General features: G+C 35.5%; 1 protein-coding gene across 1 annotated transcript in view; it reads right to left on the bottom strand.

Annotated features, from left to right (window-relative positions):
• LOC120772136 (protein prickle) overlaps window positions 1–18,036 on the bottom strand; it is a 92,990-nt gene extending 74,954 nt beyond the window's left edge. The window contains exon 1 of the mRNA XM_040100554.1: window positions 16,311–18,036. Within this exon, the coding sequence (XP_039956488.1) occupies window positions 16,311–17,626 (1,316 nt within the window). The 5' untranslated portion in view covers window positions 17,627–18,036. The remainder of the gene's footprint in view (window positions 1–16,310) is intronic.
• Between the last annotated feature and the right edge of the window lie 574 nt (window positions 18,037–18,610).

Below are 18,610 nucleotides of genomic sequence, written 5' to 3'. Positions count from 1 at the left end.
GGGCGCTAGATTCAAAAATATTTGGAACACACCTTGTATATGAAGTGCCTATTAACATGTCATCAATTAAAATGAGATTTTTCAATACATTTGTATTGCTCATGATCCGATGAAAGATAAAATCGATTTTTCCATAAAAAGTATGCTTTCGGAACTAGAACTCCACACCAAATCAACCTGGCTGCAAATGATATTAGGCAATCAATCAGAGTTGAAATATGTGTACGTTTTCAGATCTTAACGCTATCTTATCATTTTAAGAAAGCTCGAAGAAGCATATGAAATAATTTTGAAGACGAGGTATAGAAAACGGTCAGGATGGTTTTGACAAAAAATGGCATAATGTTTATCTTTCATACCATGTTACCAAAGATATACTGACTGTCAAAGAGATAGTTAAGCTTTGCTGAGAGCATTTCACTAGGGTGCTGCATATTTATTCTTTAACATATAAAGAATAGAATATTTCTTGGATAAAAATTGTTTACATGGCTTATTCTAAATTTGCGGCGTTGGTGGGATTATAATCTAATTTCAAAGATTTGTTCAGAGAAACTGTCGTTGATTTAGCTGATTTGGGTACCGAATATTTGGTCCTCTAACCTGTAGTTGACTTTTTACCGCAAATATCGGTCAGTGTGTGAGATGTATAATTGAAATTCAGAGACATTTAGAGACATCAGGATGTGTTGATATGGATTAATGCTTCCCTTAGCCCTCATATACCTAATATTGAGATTTGCGGACTTCGCGGTTAGTTTTTACCGCATATATCGGCCAATATGTGCGTTATCTTAATAAAATGGTGAGAACGTGTTTTTCCAATAACGGTGCATTTTTGAGTTTAGAAGAAATTAAATCGCTGGAAATTCGCCCCATATATGCTAGCTAACAAGTATTACTCCGGCCTTAATTTTAGCAAAGTTGTATAATCACGTAAGCGGTGTCTACACCAATAAAGAAGAAGAACAACACTTTATAGATTTTCGATTAGTGGCGCTATGTGGGCGTGGCAGTGGTCCGATACCGCCTATTTGCAATGTCAACCCTCTTTGGACACCAAGGAACTTATGTTCAAAGCTACCATGTTATCGCTTGCGCTGATGGACGGACAGACATTAATTCGTAATTCAAATCGTTTCGTCATTCTTATCATTTATATATGTATATATATATATATAATTCCATATAGACTAGTTTTCTGTCTTATGAACTACTATTAGGTGAGCAAAACTTTTATACTCTGCAGCAACTTGTTTCAAAATTATACAAATTTTAAGTGAATCCTTTCAGGTATTTATATAGTATTTGTAGGAACTTCGAGCAAAATAAGCAAGCACAGTTGTTTAAAACAAATTTTGATCCAGTTTTCTTTTTTTTTAAATTAAATACTGTTTTGCAATAACTCCACAATAAGAATGTAGGATAAAGATAACAAGTCCCTCATGATTTAATACTTTTTCTTCGAAATATCGTTCCGTTCGTTTCAAATCTGTCCCACCATAATGCTATACATAGCAATATTCTGCGATATCAAAAGCGCTTTTTCCTTGAGCCCGCACAGGTTTTTATTAAAAACTACTTATATGAACTACTCAAAACCAAGCAGACCACAAACAAATCACCGTCTATCTGATCAATAAAACTAACATTTCTTAAGTCTCGCACAAACACACATATATACATATATACATATGTATGTCAAGTCATCAAAATAAAGTTGCCTCACTTCTGCGTACCAGATATGAGTAAAAATCGTTAGCATTCAGTTAGGCCTTTTAGCTTTATATCATTTCCAATTTGTTTGCTGCTCAGTCTTCTTCGTGCCACACACAGGCAAATGACTCGCTTTGTTCATTTGTCTACTTAAAACAACAAATAAGAAGACAAAAACAAGAGTAAAAATGTTATTTGGTTTGCCTGGCAGTTTGTCTGTCTTCGGCGAGCAGCTTATGCGCTTAGCTTTTTGTGTGTGCGCAAGCATCAATTTAAGTTTCTTGTCAACATTTCATTTACTCAAGTGACAAATAATTGATACTTGAGTGACACATGCGTGAGTTTGTGACGATAGTGGACAGTAAGTTTGTATGCGAAGGCTTTTGTTTGGAGTATGATCTTTGAGGAGAACAAGAAAGACACAGTGAGAGTGTGAGAAAGCAAAGGAGAAACAAAGAAATTTGCTCCATAATTTAGAAAGTCTTTAAAAATTTGATTTCATAGTAAAATATTACGAAAATAGTTGTTTTGTCAATTAGACAACGGTTTTCGCAAATAGTAATCGTATAAGGAAAAATTACAGCTGACATTTGACAGTAAACGCGAGCTGCTAAATGTAATATTTCATTAGCATCGATCACCTTGTATTCTCTGCTAAAAGTTCACCGCTGTTTTTATTGCTCATGCATTTAACGAAATGAAACAACTTGCGTAGTTAAATTTTAGCTCGAAGCTTAACACTAACTCTTATATTTACTCTGCGAGTTCGATTTTCTTTTAATTTCTTCCAAATCTACTTTGTTCCTTAGTGCCTCGTTTCTGTCTCGTTTTTGCCTTTATGCCTGCCCTGCAACGGTAGCTATAATTATTCTTTATTTTGCTTTCCTTTTTACAATTTGAAGCAAATAACTGTTATTTAACATTTCTCTGTTGGCTACTCATCTTTTTGCGCGGCGTTATCAACCGCTCGTTAAATGTAATTCGCTCGTAAAATAAAGAAGAGTAATATACGAGCACAAGGCATAAAAAAGTAATGAGTATTTGAGTTTTTGGGTAATTTCAACAAAACAAAATTGTATACATATCATTACCCGTTAGCCTGTTTGACTACAACAGCTTTAATAGTGCCCGTAAGCTATTTTTGATTGCACTTTGCTTGTGAAACAGTAGCCAGCGGCAAAACTCTAATTATTTCATGAGCCAGTGGTATCACATTTATACTCTGTTTCACAGAAAAATAAAATCCGTAATGATTTTTGCTAGTGCAAACGTTTTCTTTTGAATTTCAAATATCTGAAGAAATCTTTTCAGTTAAGATACTTTCTAATACATATCTATATGTTAAGCTATTCTTTTTATAAAATAACTTATTTTTCTGTTGTCGCTTTCTCTTTGAGCGCATAAAAGTTCCGCCTTCATAACGAATTTATAACTCTATTTAGGAATGATGGTTTCTTAAAAGACAAATTCGCATAGTTGCTGGGCCAAAAGTAGCCTTGAAGAATTTATTTACAGTCTTTACAGCTTGATAGTATTAAATCAAGTTACGCCGTTTTTCTAAACTTTAAAAGTTGCAATTTATTTTAAGTTCAGTTGCTAAATAATGTATAAATGGTACATTATGAGTAGCCGGTCGCCATGCGTAATGCAAATTTCGGTTTGCAGTTTCCTAGCGGCTACTACATATGATCGTAACAGTCGCCTTACATAATAAGAGTATAATTTTTACAAGAAGAGTTCCAAAAAAATAATTCACAGGACCAAAATGTGCCGTTGCTTAAATTTCATTAGCCACACTTCATTGTCTAAATCAATTCTATGATGTTACGAACCTTCCTACTTGAAAATTATTTACGTTGATCAGTGATACATACTTCTGGGAAAATACAGCTCGTTTAGTCACATGTGGTCAACTTGAAATTAGTTACAGCTTACATGCTTCGATGTCAGTGATTGAGCACAATGTTTTGAGAGAAATTTTTCAATCAATCAATAAAAATATTAGGTCAGTGCAAAAGACTGAGATGACAAAAAGTCAAAAAAATTCACAACAGGTTGAAACACATTGGAAAAAGAACGAAGGGGATAAAGATTGAAACTAGTAGGAAAAGGAACAATAATTCAACAACAAAAGATAAAAGGAAAAATACTTTACGGGCTATCTAAGGTCTGGAAGTGGAAAGCTCACTGATTATGTGAAATACCTGTATTGGCAAATTAAGGGCTAATATACAGTTAGAACTTTCAAAAAATATTTTTTTTTTTTTTTTTCTTAATGTACATATATATTAAGAATACACACAGAAAATTTCATATCATTCCGTTGAATATTTTCGAAGTTTCATTCAAATTTGAAAAGGCGTTTCGGAGTGCATTCCAAACTTTAAACACGGTTTTCTCAAAATTGTGTTTTCAAAGTCGGTGACCAGCATTACTCGAAAACGGCTAAACCGATTAGTATCAAATTTAAGCACGAGCTTCTTAAATATATTTTTTAGTAATTAATCGAAGATGTTTTCTCACCAAGAAATATTTTTTATAAGCAATTTAATGCCGAAATTTTGGTGAAAAAAATCGATTTTTTTGAGAAACCGGCATTTTGTCGAAAATTTTTATTTTGATTATTCCATCGATTTGCTTTATAAGATTTAAAATTACTTTAACGAAATCTGTGTGGTTTTGCTAACTTCAGAGAATCCAGATCAGAGATATAGTGGACACCGCATAACGTCTTTTTTGGAAGGAGCTCCCGGAGATCAGTTGTAGTTCCTTCCCAAATAAATATTTTTACCAATCCTAAGTTTTAAAATACAGATAAAAGATACCATAATATGTATTCAAATGTTTGGATCAATAAATTTAAAAGTTTTCTCAAAAAAAAAGCTTGAAAATTGGATTTTTTTCTGCCTTCCAACTGTATATAACCCCTTAAATAGAGATATTTCTGGAAAAATCCAGTTCGTTCGGTCACGTGGAGTCACATCAATAAAATTATAAACAGCTCAAATATTTCAATGTTGATGCTGGAGTATATAAAGTTGAGAAAAGATTTATTAAATTTAAAAATATAACAACCAAAACGTGCTTTACGAAATCAACAGATAGTAAACCTCTAAACCTCTTCACCAATGATTTTCGATAGTAGAAAAACTTTTGACAGCGGTCGACACTATTAATGATGACGAATGTCTTTCAGATATCGGATATCATTAAAAGAGTAGCGGAAGGTAAATATATATATATATCCTGTTATAATATTTGTACCGCGGCTAGTAAGCTCTCCTCGAGTTTCAACAAGCTAAAAGATGATTTAGGCTCAAGCGGAGTAAGCTATCTAACTAAAGTCGTCATCTTGTTGTTGACCACTCTTTAAATACCCGATGTATGGAAAGTCGGAAGCATGGTCTTGCTACTGCAACCTGGAAAGCTCGCCATCCAAGGAAGCCTTATCGTTCGATAACTCTCCTTTCCTCAGTAGTGAAGACACCTGAGGCTTTGCTACCTCAAGCGTGCACTCACCACCTGAATTTAGCATACCATCTAGAATGCTTTCGTAAAGTACACAGCATCATCACAGCACTCACACAAGTCAAAAATCACCCTGTGAGGGGACAGTCCTCGTTGCGTTGAACTTGATAAAAGCCTTTGACATAGACAATCATACAACGCTTATTTAGTAGCGAAATCGAAAAATTTACGCTCCTTCCAGGGTTAAAGAGGTGGAGCATGCATTTTCAGTGCGGTAGGCAATTATCCCTACTGTTTCGAGGACAAAATTCTTAGTTAAGAAGATTTAAAACGGGACTTCCGCAGGGTGGTATTTTCTTGCCGTTACTTTTAAATTTCGAAATTCTCTTAATCACCAGAGAGAATTTCTATCACCTCACTCGCTGATTATATGATATCGACGTCAGTACATGGGGAAAGTAAAAATAAATGTTGTTGGTAACATACAATGCAAGCGGCCAGACAACGAAGCTTCAGCTAGCATACTTGGAGTCAAACATCCACCTATCGCAGAAGAAGAGCCCCAGCTGCCCCGATAATCTAGAATGATCCTATAGTAACATCTTTCTGGATACTGTAGCAGGCTAAACTCCTACCTATCCAGAATAGACCCCTATATACCAAATATATATTCAGCGTGTAAAGAATCCCCGCATGACTGCAACTACCGCTTTATATGCTTAGCGAACCGCACTCATCTTACACTCTTCTCTCTATGATCCGCCCCGTCGAAACGGCACGCATCTTGAGCCTACCGTTTGATGATATCGGTGACAACCAACCTGAACTTTACCACCAAGGCGTGGATTATATAACCGCTACAACAACAAGCGAATAGCTTCGGAACTATAGATAATATGGATTTTCCCTGGCTATGCATAATACCTACCTTTATTAAGGCATGGTCAAAACCTTCGAAAAAATTTCTGCATATTGGTTGTTTACATAGGCAGACATTGCCTAATATCAATCACAAATTAAGGGACAAATTCAAAGTTTTATAAATTGTGAAAATAAATAACAATAAAATTGGTAAACCTTCTTTCGGAGAACAAAGTCCATTTTTCAAATACGTAACCCTTAATTTCTAAAAACAAATATTTTATTTCCCTTAAAAAACAAAAAAATAAAAAAAAAATTTAAGTCATAAACGACCATCACGATCATACAAAAGTAAAGTATTTGACGATTGTAGCGAGAACATTTACGAGATCATTTATCAGTAGGTCGTAAATTTCTTGCGAAGTTCGCTTGTGGCCAGACAACGCGTGCACCTGGATGGAAGCTAATTATTAGTCAATACATGAAACTCATAAAACATGATTGTTTTTTGCGTCATTTCATCGGTTATATAAGTGACTGCAAATGGTAGATAAAAATGGTTTACCTCAGAAGAATTGTGCAATAAACATGTATTGAGTATTTACTTGAATATTTCAATGCTAGCGCTTGACTGGTCAGCGATATAAAGCGGTTGGGAGAAATTTACTTTTGATTGTTTTTAGTGTTTTTGTTTGTTTTCTTTTTATTTCGGCGATCTTTAAAACATTTTCTTTTCTGCTATTATATAGTAAGTGCATGTAGTTTTATGTGAGGGAGTATCTTGTCGTAAAAACGATTCTTGGAAAATTATATTTTCTGTTGTACTTTTAATTAAAATCTAGTTGTGAGAAATATTTTTCAATATTTTTTCCAATATTTTTAATGTTGTTTTTACTTATAACTTTATTTGGCTGCCAAGTACAATTGAGTTTGTCGCTTAAGTCTTTTGTTGGAGTTTCTATTTTTCGAAGATTATATTAAATTCTATTCATTTATTTTGTTATTTAAATTTATATACATATATGTATGTATGTACATAGATATATGTATATACATTTTTTATACATTTTATTTGTATAAAATTTATGTGCACAAAGTTTTTATACAATATACATACATAACTCCTATGAAATATTCTAAAATGAGGAAAGATTCAGCATTTCTAATGCCATTCTATTTATTTGCTATTTTGATCTTTTTATTAATTTTTTTTGTTTTGCATAAACTTTTCGCATATCCATTAGTCATGGAAAATGAAAGGTTGCCTTCACCACTAAGTAGACTATCTTTGAGCCGCCTATGCAGCAGCACAATCACAATTCAGTTTAGCCACAATGCCAAAGTAGTATAATTTCATATGCATTCAGTTCAATACTATCCACTTGTATCAACTACTCTAGCCTTATTTCGTCCTTATATGGCTGATATGCTATTGTTTGCAAGACTTTCAAATGCACGCATTTTGCATTAATTTAAATGACATTACGGCAGGGCGCTGGCGAGCATGCTGATAGTCTCAGTACGGTGCCTGATATAAATATGACACGAGAATGGTAATCGAAAATGAGTATGAAACAAGTTGAGAGTACTTGAAATGGTTAGCTAAAAGAAATGAGACTGGGTGAAGTTCGCATAGGCCTGAGTGCTTCATGCTATGATAACAAATTATTAACAATTTTTTTGAATATATGTATATATGCCATAAGCGCAAACATTTTGCTTAGAGGGTTAAATTTGTTTAAAGGTTTCAAAAATCGATTCTTTATATTAAATTCTACAAAACCTCTAGAATATTGTCGCAAATTTTCAAATTCATCCGAGTAATCGTTTCGGAGTACAGTCTTGTGTGCTCCAGGCTAGCTAGGCTAAGTGCGCCGTCTTTAAACGCGTTTTCTCGAAACTGTGTTTTTGAAGTCAGTTGGCAAGATTTCTCTAGAACTACTGAACCTTGTTCATGAAATTTTACATCGCGCTTTGAGATTACAACTATTTTATAAAAAAAGTTGATAAATTTTCACTGAAATTTTAATTTTTTGTTAAAAATGTCTGCCAAAAGTCCAACTTTTCCTTCGTCCAAGTTCTAAGTTAAGGTTTTAGCTAAAACAATTATTTAAGGGACCTACCCTGGCAACGTGGGCCGCACGTTTTTTCGAGGAGTCACCGGAAATTGCGTCGCAATGGCCAAGTTAAATATTTTTTTCCAAATATTTCAGAATTTCTTTGTTAATGGTGTATGTTTGTAGCAATAAAAATTCTAATAAAATATTTAATTTTTTTATGATAAAAAAAATTAAAAAAAAAACTGTTTTCATCCGAGGAAGTCCATGTGAATTAAAAATTAATTCAGCACCTCTAAATTTTAGCTATGTTATGTAAATAATTTCTCTCACCACAAGCATCTTAGACCCACTACATACTTCACCCTATACTCTCTTGCAAAAATACCATACTATAATCAGAACATTCACCTCGAAAAGCTGCTGCTGTCATAGCTCAACGATTTACGTACAGAATTTACATTTTTACATTATGCAAAATCATGTGCGCAACCACGAATATCGAATAATGCAATTTAAGTTGGCGAAACCGCAAGCGAATGCCAGAAAGATGAGTTGATAGGTCATTTTAGCATATTTGCGCATTGAGCTCGAGCACAAAGCAAAGAGTAGAGCAAGCGATATGAGCAGTGTTGTGGTGAACACTATGCCAAAGGGAAGGTCAATATTTGTTATGGAAAAAGGATCGCATTTAAGGACTGAGGAGGAAGAGTGCAAAACTCTCAGAAAAAAGTAAGAAATGTAAAATATATAATTCTGAAAAAATATGTAATTCTAAAATAAAAGAAGAATGCAACCAAACCTCGTTTGAAAGTAAAAATACAAAAGCTGTTAATAAAATAAAGGCGCATGAGCTCACATTACTTGCCACAAAAGCGCAAGCAACATTCTGATTGAGTTGAGATTGTTGACACCCGGCGTGGTGTGTGCAACACCAGCAAGCTTTTGTAACATATTGTATATACCACTCTGTATGTTTGTGGTGTTGTACAGTGCTGCGCGGTATATATGTAAGTCGTCTCTTAACTAAACATCATTTGAGGTGTTGTACAGTGCTGCGCGGTATATATGTAAGTCGTCTCTTAACTAAACATCATTTGAGGTGTAAATATTTTGTATTTTGCTTGTGTTATTTTACTTACTTTAATCAAGATTTATTTTTTAATATGCAGCAATAATTGAAACTTACCTAGAAAGAGAAAAACGAATAATGATTTTATTTCAAAAGAATTCGGGGAAAGATAAATATAGTTTAATGAGACAAACTGAATAAATAACTCAACTAAATGAAATAAAAACTTTATAAACAACATTTATTATTAACTATTACTTCTAATATACCAAAATATATGTGCGGATACCTCTTTTGTGTTTAATACTAATTTAATACGTTATATTTTCTTTAATATACTCGTAAGGGTTCATAGATTTTTGAGATTAATTTTTGAAGACAATGTGAATCATAACGCCGTCTTTATTGCCCGCAATAAAATAGATTTTTCAACTTTTCCGAGTTTCGCTGGCTGCATATCGATAATTTCGATACGGTTTTTGGCTTCATGCAAGTCTTTAAAGTGACTTTTAAGAATGCCTGGTCAATAATCAATATTTTTATGTCACACCTTTTTGTTGATTTTTAGTAAAGTCTTCTTTGTTAGTTACATTAACATAAAATACCTGATGCAATCGTTATTTTTTTATGTAAAGAGTCTGTTTAAGTGAAAATGAATTCAGTACTTGTATTTATATAATACAATATCTAATTAGAACACTTGGTGAATATTTTTTTATCGAATAATGCTGCTTACAATATGATAACTTTATTACTTCTGCAAGTATACTTTAGAGTGGTAATTACGAAATATAAAATATCACAAATTTTTTTCTATGTACCTATCAATTACATCCCGTATACTCTCAATTTCTGTCTTTCTGAGACTGCTAAGTATCCCATCCTGTTATATAGAAAGGAAAAAATTTATAAATATTATTCCACTTGTTGTATTCATCTACGTGGACAGGGATTACATCACCTCAGTCGCGCCCAGCAAGCTCTTGGAATTATTCAGATTACTGGACCTTTGTAACCATATGTTATATATGTATATTGGAGAGGGCACAATATACCATTGGTCGTAGTGCAAAACCTCAATTATTTTATAACTTTCTTTCTATAATGCTAGTTAAAGTCTCTAGAGAACGATTGGTATTGAGAAAACGAAAATTAGAACTGAGGTTATACTGATAGCGGCGGAACACAATATAATGACCACAAAATGGCTGCGTGTCATATACCATAGTAATTAGTTTTGGCAACTTTTCTTTTTTTTAATTTCCAGATTCACTCCAAAGCTTTACTCTGAAGAGATGAACTTCAAATTATACATTAATTTTTTTGTTAACTTCAGGGATCTAATGGTTGGTGATACATTCAGATTCAGATTTCATTTACTTTGCATTGATCTTGGTTGACTACAGAGTGAATATAACTTGAAATAAATTTGTACAGGTTTATATGCCAAACCATTTTGGTAATGGGGATCATAACCTCCTTCAGAAACTTAATAAAAATAAATATATATACGATAGTCAGTAGCAGAAATATAAATTGGACGAGACGATAATTTTTCTAAGATTGTCGACTAGATTTACACCAACAAACGAAGACCGCAAGTAATATTGCTGCAATTCAGTTAGTTTTGAATTAAGACCTCTAACATTTTTATAATAAATACTCAGTGATTTATTATTAATCAGTTTTTTGTATCAATGGGTTTTGTTGGTATTTTAACAACAACTACAGTGGGCTTATCTCGATTATGTTTGAATTCACGCACAAAGTCACCAGATGGCCAGAATGAGCTGACCAATGGAAAATTTTTAGCAGAGATGTCGATCGTAAAAGACGAAATACCCCTGTCGTATTTGAAGTTAAATTTTCGGATGTCAGTATCGTCCGCTTGCAATTTTGACGAGATATAACACTTTATGTCATCAACTGTAGTATCCGAAGCAAATCTTGAAATGAATATTAACGTTTTTCACGGTATTACAACTTAATTTTGAAAAGGTTTTCGGTTAACATTTTCTGTTAAAACTTTCACTGTGTTCCGATCATGTGATGACGAATGCTTGTCACCTTGAGGACAAGGGGAAGAAAGATTAATAAGGTCAATGTTAGCAGGGACATTCTTTTCAAAAAAGATGTGGTGGTCTCTTCATAAGACGGACGTTTACGTTTGGAGGAATACTTTGTATTATTTTTCCGTAAGCATTTCAAGTTCACTGCCGATTTCCTTGAAATTATTGCGCGCCTGGCTAAAGACTTTAAATAGGTCAATTTCTGATGGACCAGCATTTAAGGGCGCCCTTACTATCAAAAATATAATCCAGAATCTTGCCTTTCAGTCCAGCATATTTAAGGTGGGCAAGCCCGTCATATAGTCAGCAAAAAACAGAACGTTCAAAATGCTATGCTTTAGTGATCCGATCTAAACAATTCCTTTGGAGATTGTGTCATTACCTTAGAAAATAATCCATACCGAATTACTTGAAGATATTTTTAAAAAAGTTTGTCATAAAGGAACTTGCTTTCATTGTTCTGTATTTATGGAAGCTATAAGCTGTAATGGTCCGATGTCAGCTGCTCTGACAAATGAGTGGTTTCTAGTCCTAGTCTCTCAGTTTTTGAAATATTAATGTGAAATTTTACACTTATTTTCTTCCCAAGAAACTACTCATTTGTCACAACCGCCGACATCGGACCACTCGCGTTTATATAGACTAATGCACAGTCAGTGAGGGATGGCTAAAATGACTCAGATCGTAATGCTGATCATTTATATACATATATTTTAGGATCTCCGATGTTCCCTTGGGGTGTTACGAGCTTCGTGACAAACTTAATAAGTATAATATACAAACATGTGAACGCAATCACTTTAAGAATCGCGAGCAACGAAATTAATTTCCAAAAAACGTAAGAGCAATTAATGAAACTACTTTGGGCTTTATTGAAAAATTTCTATGACAATTTCTTAGGTGTCAGCGTCCACCATTAGTATTACCATAACTTTGCGCTTATTTTTCACAATAGTGTACGTAAGTATAAGTATTACCCAACTGCTCTCATATTTCGCCGCTCGGCGCTGCCTTCTGATGCCTGTCAATGCATAAAAGGGGCCAAATGAAGAAATAGTTTTGCGAAAATTAATAAGAAAAAATAAACCCCATAAAAAAACTACACTGAGGTGAACAGAAATGCATTTAAATCACTTAGCTGTCTGCAGCGGAAAAAAGTAGCGCGACCAGCAGGCAGACAAGCATCGCCAAAGTGTGCGAGCAGTTACGAAATCGAGTAACATGAGCTGCGCATGCGTAACAGTGTAAAGCGAAAAACAACAACACCGAACTGAAGAAATAAAAGCAACTATGTATAGGCTTTTGTGCGGCAGGATGTGGCCATTGCGGACTCACTCTGCTTGGCTGCGCACCAAAGCGCATGCGTAACAATTGCTGGCCAAGCGTTCGGTTATTGAGTTTCTTTTCCGTCAGCTTTGCTGCCTTTTTTAAAACGCGTACACATTGTAAACAAAGGCAGGTTTCAATTTCAAGTGAACCAACAAACACACACTCACACATGCTAATGCAGACATATGCGCTTGCGCAGTGAAATGCTGAAATGCGTGCATTATGTGTTGCGTTGGGCGCTCGTGTGGGCTTTGTCCATTCGGCCGCCGCTGTCTATTGTGCAGCCGCCTGACTTGTTCGCTGTCCACTCGCTTTGTTGCCTGCTTGACTGCGCATCGTTTCGTTTTCCTTCGCTGTTTACTCGACACACACACACACACGCACACTTTTGCGGTTTCATTTTTGCAAGCGATACCCGTTGTGGCCCAACGACCCTGCGCGGCTGCGCAGTTCTCACCCAACTCATGTGTACATTGACCTTTGTTACCTCCAAGCTTCTACGGTAGGCGCGGTGCGGCGCCCTCAGCGGTGGGATGTTGCATGGCGGTGGCTGCTTCACCGAAGGCTAATCAATCATTATTTTGCTTTGTTCTGGTTTTTGTCTGAGTGCTCAAACTGTTGCCATTTTTTCATGGAATTTTTTTTGTTTCTGTTGTTGTTCTTTGCAGATACTCTTCATTGAAAAATGCGTTCTAGTGTTGCGCGATTTGCGGCTTTCAACACCTCACTTCTCATCTTCATTTGGTTAATTTAGCAATCGTGCTTGCCATTCAGCGGCTTGCGCTCGTCATTCACTCGAACCGTTCTGTTGGCCATTGATTGACCGATTGGTTGTACGTCGTGTTTGCTTGATTGTTTGCTCTATGTCGTTGCTTTTATTGTTTTTGCTTTATGTTGTGTTGAGTAATTTAAATTGACAATGCGTCGCGTGAAATTACTTCTGACAAATAAGTTCGCTTTTTGAAATTCATGAGATTGAGTTGGGAGGCTGTTCGCTCCTTTTTGTGATTTCATTTAATATTTGTTTGAAGTTTCTGATATGAAAAGAAAGATAAGAAGAGCAGCGATGACAAATTAAATTGTCAAGTTGTCATCGAAGCAAATTAAGATGTTGAAGAAATCAAGACTACTTATAATCAAGTTGTCGATATAGAAATACTTTAAAAATGCCTGTAAGATAAGTTGTTTATAAAAAAGCATTCAAAAGATTATACAAAGCGAATCAATAGACAATCAACGATTTCGAAAAATTAGGTACACGCGAAAATAAACTCAAGTTTGTAGTTAACGAAAATTATTTCAAGAGGAAACTTCTTGGCAAAAAGTTAGAAGTTGATTGCGTTTTATGTTTCGGGATTTGGCAACTCTAGTATTGCAATATGGTAACTCACAACTTTATCGTAAAGTTTCGTCATTCTTGATGCCATACATATACACAAGATTTAAACAAATCAGCACTATATGTCTATAGACACGAATAAATATTTTAAGTTACAGTATTATGTATAATACATTATGGTGTGTGAGGTAATATAATACATATAGTAACTTAAAATATTCGTATCGACTAAAAACTGGAAATGGCCATTTCACAACCACACCACTGGAACAGCGCGGAACGGAAAATTATGAGTGGTACGCAACCATTTTTGCAAGTTGTCTTTCAAGAAATGAGGAAAACGAACCATCCAAAATGGAATACCGTCACCACGACAATTCGAGCTCAGACAAATCGATTAAAACCACTGCAAATGATTCGATTTGATCCACCGTATGGTCCTAACGTGGCACCAAATGACTTATTTTATCTCCATACGTCACTAATATACTAAAAGTCAACGTTTTTTGACACCTGAAGATGCCGTTGATGAGTTTAAATCGCATGTTTTGAAGATACCTCCTTCAGAGTGTCAAAAGTGTTTCGACAATTAGTTCAAACATATGCAAAAATGTATCGGTCTTAATAATAAATAAAATATTTTGTAAAACAATAAAGTATTGATTAATATTTGTTTTTGATCTGTAATACCGATAACTTTCCTAACTAAAATGGTAACATTAATTGGTTACCTTTTATCTTCTTACTGATTTTTTTACTCTTGCCAAACGTTACAGATAACAGTTTTTTTCAGTTGTATCACCTAATACTAATACAGTCAGATATAGGATTATATACATATACGTCTGTGCAAGCTAGAACTTGAGTAAAAATTGAGGTATCTTAATGAAATTACAGGCAGGTATCGGACCACTGCTATGCTCTCAACACGCCATTAACCGAAAAGCTTTTCAAAATGACAAAGGGCAGCTCTGGACAAAAAGTTTTGAAAAGTGGCCTCGTCCTCTAATTGGTAATGCAAATATCGCCTAAGTTATTAAAACTACAAAAATCAAATTCACTAAGGACGAATCCCTTCGTTCCCCTATTCTAGAATTAATATATAAAACTTCTTTTTCCAGTTGTCAGAAAAGTTTGTAGTTTCTTGACTTGATTTTAGTATTTATTTGGTCAAATGGGCAGGGAATCATCTACCATGAGCTGCTTTCTTACGACCAAACTCTTAATTCAAACCAGTACTGTTAACTATCTGAATGAGGCAATCGTTTAGAAGCGGCATTTTTGAGCGAAATTGTCTTCCAACACGATAAGTCTCGGCAATACACTAGCAACAATCTCCGGAATCTTTATGAGAGATCCTTAGGCATATACCTTATAGACCGGATCTGTTACCAAGCGATTACTATCTATTCCAGTCCATGCTGGTGGCTTCATTCGAAGTTTGTAAAAATCGACTGTCATTGTTCTTGCCAATAAGATAGGAGTTTCAAAGAAAGTGGCATTATCAAAATAAAAATATATCGTCTAAAAAACATTGCATATTTGAGCTAAATCACTAAATTATCGGACGATTCTAACTGTGCTAAATAAATAATTTAATTTAGTGAAAACAAAATGTGTTTCTTTTTACTAGACCTTGTATATACCTCGTAGTTATGGGTCGTATATGGGATCAGCATATGTAATCAAAAATATACGCAAAGTGGGCGCGTTTTGAAAGAAGCTGAGTGTAACTTTTTCATAGACTACTAGAGTAATCACAAATTCTCAAAAAAAAAAAAAAACAACTGGTTGGGACAAATTAAAGGAATATCCACGTCTACTTTCAACTATCAAAATGATTTTTTCCAAAACAATTAAAGGTCTAACATATTAATCTAGATAGTAAGTGAAAAGATAGATATATTGGCATTATTTAATCAATGAGCATTTGTAATAAGAACAAAATAATTTAGTCATCAGCCCTGATCTTTCCCTTACTCCCAATCACTAAATATATTGATGACGGTCTCTTTTATTTTATTCTATAAAATATGTGAGATTACATTGTTTAGCAAAAAAATGGAAGAAATATGATGACATATTCCTCTGGATTCTGAATATCTAAAATAAATATATCTGTTTCAGATACTGGCTACTATAAATCGTAATTTGTGTTTTTCAATTAAAAATTTATGAAAGATTCCTTCACCTTCCATATAATGTATAAACTGAACTGCACTGGATGGTCAACTTCAAAGAATATTTCTGGCACCCGAAGGAATCCAGTAAGCCCGTTTTTCTGAGCGCAAGCTAGTTTGATATACAATTTTTAAATTTTCAGTACTATATATTTTTTAATAAGTTTGCTGCTTTCTGGAGAAGTTTTCAATAAAAATTTCTTAAGCTCTAAAACTTACTCATCACACTCCTCTCTTTTCAGATTCGCACCCAAATTCATGTCGCGCTCACAGGTGGCGCTCTTCTGCAGCGGCGCTGGATGTGGGGGCGACGCAGCATCACCATCCGCCTCAGTGAATGTGAAACTAATATCAGTAGGCACATCCTTGAACGGTTTCATACTGCGCGGCAAACTGCGATTGCGCATATTCAAATTCAAAAATTGTAAATCGCTCTCATTTAGCTGCAGTTCTGAAGAGCCACCATCGACGAGATCACCATGCATTAAACCACCGAGAGATTCGTATTTACTCTGCTTCTTCTTTTTAGGTGGCAGCGCGGGCTTTGGTTCCGCATCTGGCTCTTGTGGCATGAAGCCGTATTGCACGGGTGTTGAAGAAGCTGTAGACAGATGTTGACCGAAGTCTAACTGAGCGCCGTTATACGCATCCAATGCGAGCTGCTCTTGTTCCAGATAGGTATTATAATATTGGGAAATATGTTCGGTGGTGTTGGGCGCATATTGCTTGCCGCGCACCAAATCACCCAAATGATCGGCGTCAATGCCGAAAAGGAACGGGTCATCCAGCACCGTGACTTTGGCATTACCTTTGGTAGCCTCGCTCTCGGGTTGGTCGGGTGAGTTTTGCGCCGCTTTATGCCGTGTCTTCGCCGACTTTTCACCACCCTTGCCGACGTGCACACGCAGCGAGCGTAGCAACTTTTTGCCGCGACTCGTTGTGTTGAAAAGCGCATTCGTGCCCGGCGACTCGGACGCAGTGACATTCATGGTCTGATATTTGGAGGGAAAGAGTGGCACTGGTGGCGCTTGCTCGTCACCTTCTTTAGCCTTCTGCTTCTTCTTACGCTTCGCTGTCAGTTTGTTCAACTCCTGATTATGGTTTTTAACCATATCGGTGCTGTTGATCGCATCTGCCAATGTTGTAGCTGTAATTGATGTTGCTGTTGTTGCTAGTATTTCGCTAGCATCTGCGTCGTCTAATTGCGTTTCGATAAAATCGCCAGCCACCGTATCATAGTCAGCGGTCTGCATGCTGCCACTGCAGCCGCTGTCCTTGCCACTGTGCGTCTCATTTTCGTTGTCATTATCGTTGTCGTTGCCGCTGCTGTTGTCTGGTGGAAAGCCGGTGGCTGTTAGCGTGCCGCCAGTGGAGAGCGCCAGCCGTTGCGCAGCCGCTTTGCTGTAAACTTGACGATAGTACTTCTGCTGGTCGCCATATAAGAAGCAGACGCGCCACCATTGTTTGCACGCCAGCAAATTGGCGGTGCGCGGCACCACCGGCACCGGTTCAATTGATGATGACATGTTCTCCATGTTGCTGGTGCCTGCGCTATTAGAGCCTTCAGTGTGTATGTGTGTGTGTGTGTAGGTACTTGTAAAAGTTGTTATTGCTGATTTTTATTGCTGTTGTTGCTTGTTGCTATAGTAATTTGGTTGTGTTGCAAGTATATCAGCAATTACTGTTGCAGTTTTTGTTATATTTCAAGACTTTTTTGTGTGCTGCTACCTTTGTTCTAGTTGTTATTGTGTTTTAAAGCTTCGTTATTTTTATTTTTTATTTTCTCTTCATTTCAAAACAAGCAGAAATATGGAACTCTTCTCTTTTTGTATTGGCTTTGTGTCTTTGCTTTTATTTTGTACTTTTTTAGGTCTCTGTTATTGTTGTTGTTGTGTTGTCTGCTTTGTTTTTGGTATAATTATTTCGTTATAGTTGTGCGCCTTTGTTCTGCTGCTCCTGTTTATAGACACCGCTGGTCCATTCCTTGGTTTTTTTTTTAACCCTTTTCGGCAAGTTGCACCTAAATAAATTATGTTTTGGTTAAAATTTATATGTGAAAGTTTCTGTTGACCGCGATTTGTTGTCACATTTTCTTTTTTGCTCTTACCAAAACGTTTGCTTCACTTGTTGTTGCGCGGTTACATTTTAATAAAGTTTGTTTATGTGTACTAAATATTTTTGTCAAAAAATTTACATTTTTTCATGCTTAAATAAAAAAATGTTATCCCTAAAAGCTGAATTAAAGACAATTTTAGAATTTCTAATTCGAAATACCTGATTTAAAAATGATATTTATTTTTTAATCTCAAAACAAACAAATACCATTGCCTCGAGGTTTAGGTCTGTCAGCCTATCCTCGTTTCTAGAAATCCAAGAAATGTTAAGGGATCAGCATGCCTACAGAAAATTCAGTTCGGTGGGCACTGCTAAGCGCTCGATAGTATGATGCCTGTAGGGAGATCTTATATATAAAGACTATGTGGTGGGTAACTTTCTTAGAGGCCAGAGGCGATTAATGG

The sequence above is a fragment of the Bactrocera tryoni genome, chromosome 3 (assembly GCF_016617805.1).
Source record: "Bactrocera tryoni isolate S06 chromosome 3, CSIRO_BtryS06_freeze2, whole genome shotgun sequence".
NCBI classification, from domain to species: domain Eukaryota; kingdom Metazoa; phylum Arthropoda; class Insecta; order Diptera; family Tephritidae; genus Bactrocera; species Bactrocera tryoni.
This window is presented reverse-complemented; position numbering and strand designations above follow the sequence as displayed.